The 3,964-nt window shown below is 32.2% G+C and overlaps 1 protein-coding gene across 1 annotated transcript; it reads right to left on the bottom strand.

Annotated features, from left to right (window-relative positions):
• Positions 1-1,932: 1,932 nt before the first annotated feature.
• On the bottom strand, positions 1,933-2,775 carry LOC141293021 (cytochrome b-c1 complex subunit 9-like). Its single transcript, XM_073825067.1, has 2 exons — positions 2,616-2,775; positions 1,933-2,246 (listed from the first exon to the last, which is right to left on the bottom strand). The coding sequence occupies exons 1-2, from the start codon at positions 2,754-2,756 to the stop codon at positions 2,196-2,198; spliced, it is 192 nt and encodes a 63-aa protein (XP_073681168.1). The 5' UTR covers positions 2,757-2,775; the 3' UTR covers positions 1,933-2,195.
• Positions 2,776-3,964: the final 1,189 nt, after the last annotated feature.

Genomic DNA, 3,964 nt, shown 5'->3' with positions numbered 1-3,964 from the left:
TTGGTACCATGCATGGTCCGCACTTACAAAACATTCTTCTTTTTACATTCTTCTTTTTAGCGTTTATTTTACATTAATAACCAATGGGATAAAACAGGTGTGGTGTTTTAGCAGCTAATCTGTTAGTTATTAATATAAAATAAACGCTAAAAACTCTGTTTTGTCAGTGTTCCATGGTCTCATATAGCCTACTATGAGAAATAAAGTTTAATAAATGCAATACAATGCATTTGGCGGGGCCACAAATCCGTAAATACAGTTTAGAACCCGTGGGAACGGATTGCTAAAGCGTGCGCACGGATTATGAATTTGTGGGTACGGATTCAAAATCCGAGGGTACGGTTTACAAAATCTGAGGGCACGATTTATTAAACCGAGGGAACAGTTTAAGAATTTGTGAGTACGGTTTATAAACTGAGGGAACGAATTGCAAAACCGTCCCCACGGATTAATTATTTTTCTTCTACAGGTGACGTAAGGGGCTCCGTAGTAATCATATTTGCTACAACCTTTCTTTGACCCGTTTCGTTACGACAAATTAATATTATTGATATTTTAAATGTAACAGACTAAACACAACCAATACTGTCCTCTACTGGACAAGAACATCACCATGCAGTCTATTATGTATACGGGTGAAAATAAATTTTTTGGAGAATAATATGCCAAAATTTGGTTGAAATAATATTGTCATTCAGTGTAACACAATATTTATGTAAAAATTCAAACAACATGCTTATTCTGACTTGTGCATATTAAAATGTGACCCTGGACCACAAAACCAGTCTTAAGTCGCTGGGGTATATTTGTAGCAATAGCCAAAAATACACTGTATAGGTCAAAATTATTGATTTTTTTTTTTTATGCCAAAAATCGTTTGGAAATTAAGTAAAGATCATGTTCCATGAAGATTTTTTGTAAAACTCCTACTGTAAACCTATCAAAATGTATGTTTTTATTAGTAATATGCATTGTTAAGAACTTAATTTGGACAACTTTAAAGGTGATTTTCTCAGAATTTATATTTTTTGCACCCTTAGATTTCAGATTTTCAAATAGATGTATCTCGGCCAAATAGTGTCCTATCCTAACAAACCATACATCAATAGAAAGCTTATTTATTGAGCTTTCATGTGATGTATACATCTAAGTTTTGTCAAATTTAACCTTATGACTGGTTTTGTGGTCCAGGGTCACAAATATGTAAAAGAATATTGAGAAAACCGCCCGTAAAGTTGTTCAAATGATGTTCTTATCAATGCATATTACTACTCAAAAATGAGGTTTTGATATATTTACGGTAGGAAATTTACAAAGTATTTTCATGGAACGTGATCTTTACTTAATATCCTAAAGATTTTTAGCAAAAAGGAAATTCGATAATTTTGCTCCATACAATGGATTTTTGGCTATTGCTACAAATTTACCCGTGCTACCTAAGACTGGTTTTGTGGTTCAGAGTAACATTTAAAAACAGCCAGCGCCATCATGATTACAGCAGAAATAGCCTAATAACAGGGGCCTTTGAATCAAAAAGGCTCAAAACTGCTAATATTTGCATAATGCATACTATTTGGAACATCTGAGGATGCAAAAAAATCTAAATATTGAGAAAATCACACTTAAAGTTGTTCAGATTAAGTTCTAGAAATAAATATTACTAATTACAAATTAGGTTTTGATATTTACAGAAGGAAATTTACAAAATATCTTCACAGAACATGATCTTCACTTAATATCCTAATGATTTTTGGCATAAAAAAAATATAATTTTGACCCCATACAATGTATTTTTGGCTATTGCTACAAATATACCCATGCTACTAAAGACTGTTTTGTAGTCCAGGGTCACATTTACCTAGAACATGTAATAAAACATGAACTGAAATTCCTTCTTGCATTGCACACAAAAGAACCACCAGATTTTAACGATTATGGGTAATCAGGTTTATTCTAACAGAATTAAGTTAGCAACACATTTACAAATCGTGAAGTATGTGACATAGCACACAATAACAGGTGGCCAAGTGACATTTTATCAGGGTTCGGTAATCAGTCTCTGTCTGTGTCCCCAGGACAATCCGACTGGAAGATGAAACACGGCGACCAGAGAATGCTGAAAAAGCCAGTGGACCATCCATCAGGGTCACATCAGGAAACGGGATGATGGTTGAAAGAATGCTTCAATTGCTGCATTATTCTTCCTCCTTCTCTTCAAAATTGTGTTTGATGTGTTTCCAGAGTTTCTACAAAGAGAAAATAAGCAATTAGATTACAGCACATAAGGTGAGCAAAACACATTATAGATATATGATCAATTACACTCATCATTATATTAAAATTCCCACTCAGACTGTATTGAAAATATTAATTAGTTTAGCTCTATACTGATTTTATTGGAAAACGGTGTTGTTTATAAATCCCCTTTAACTGTTGATATAAGATAAGATTTATATGAATACATTTATATTAATAAAATACACATATATGCGTTTTTAGGCTCATGTTTGTCCTATATTTGCGTATTTAGTTGTAGTTAGCCAAGAGGCTAACCAAGGTCAGTCTACCGGCGGGTCATGAGGAAATCAACCGAATTCAATCGAAAAATAACTTACCCCCCGGTTTATGTTTTCATATAAGGCATCTCCAGCCTGATCAAACACCCTCTCGAAGACAACAGCTCCCACCATGATGGTTATGGCGAAAGTTGACGTTCTTCTGAAGAGCAGATTGTAGACACTTCTTGTTAGCGCCATGATGGTCAATGGAGTCTTCCGGAAGAGTGGGCGGAGCGATGAACTGTCGATCAAATCCCTCGACCAATGAGGCTATTCCACTATCATACATTTTAAATGTATATACCGGTATTTTTAGGTTTTAATTAATTTATATTTAAGCTTTAATTAATTCATTTTTTTATTTTTTATTATTATTTTTTTTGCGTAAACGTAAATATATTTAAACATGAGATATACACTACCAGCCAAACGTTTTTGAATGTTAATATTTTTAATGTTTTATAAGTCTCTTCTTCTCACCAAGCCTGCATTTATTTGATCCAAAGTAGAGCAGTAATATTGCGAAATATTTCTACTATTTAAATAACTTCTTTCTATTTGAATATATTTTAAAATATAATTTATTCATAAATTTTCAGCATCATTACTCCAGTCTTTAGTGTCACATGATCCTTTAGAAATCATTCTAATATTCTGATTAGCTGTTTAAGAAATATTTTTTTATTATTATTATAAATATTTAAAACAGAATAGAAAGATCCAAAGATAATACAATGAAAAAAGTATTATGGATTTTTGAGAACAAAAATGATAGAAATGAATACTTTTATGTAGCAAGGATGCTTTAAATTGATCAAAAGTGATGATAAAGACATTTATAATGTTACGAAAGATTTCGATTTCAGATAAATGCTGTTTTTCTGGACTTTCTATTCATCAAAAACCTGAAATAATTCTACCCAGCTGTTTTCAACATGATAACAATAATAAATGCTTTTTAATGAGCTATTCAGAATATTAAAATGATTCCCGAAGGATCTTGTGACCGCTAAAAAAATCAGCTTTGAAATCACAGAAATAAATTACATTTGAAAATATATTCAAAAAGAAAGCGTTTATTTTAAATACTAAAAATATTTCAAAATTTTACTGTTTTTGTTGTACTTCGGATCAAATAAATGCAGGCTTGGTGGTTAAGAAAACATTACAAATCTTACAGTTCAAAAACCTTTGACTGGTATTGTGCTTCTAAGACTTGTTTGTAGCAAAATTTTGACTTTGGAAATTAGCGTATTCCCTGTATTTACCGTTTTACTTTAAATATTCTACATTTGATGGTAATAATGCCGTAATTTATTCAATTATGCTCATTAGCCACCCCGTTTAAGAAGGGAATGGAAGATTCCTGCCCTCCTCTCGCACTCGTTTAGTTTCGTCCGTAACCC

The sequence above is a fragment of the Garra rufa genome, chromosome 19, assembly GCF_049309525.1.
Source record: "Garra rufa chromosome 19, GarRuf1.0, whole genome shotgun sequence".
Lineage (NCBI taxonomy): Eukaryota > Metazoa > Chordata > Actinopteri > Cypriniformes > Cyprinidae > Garra > Garra rufa.
Note: the sequence above shows the minus strand (reverse complement) of the source record. Positions and strands in the feature narration are given on the sequence as shown.

Excerpts from the sequence above, each read along its gene's own strand:
- LOC141293021 (XM_073825067.1), bottom strand. The coding sequence starts at position 2,756 with ATGGCGCTAACAAGAAGTGTCTACAATCTGCTCTTCAGAAGAACGTCA. Across the intron at positions 2,247-2,615 it reads ATGAAAACATAAACCGGGGG|AAACTCTGGAAACACATCAA; the intron begins GTAAGTTATTTT and ends TTCTCTTTGTAG.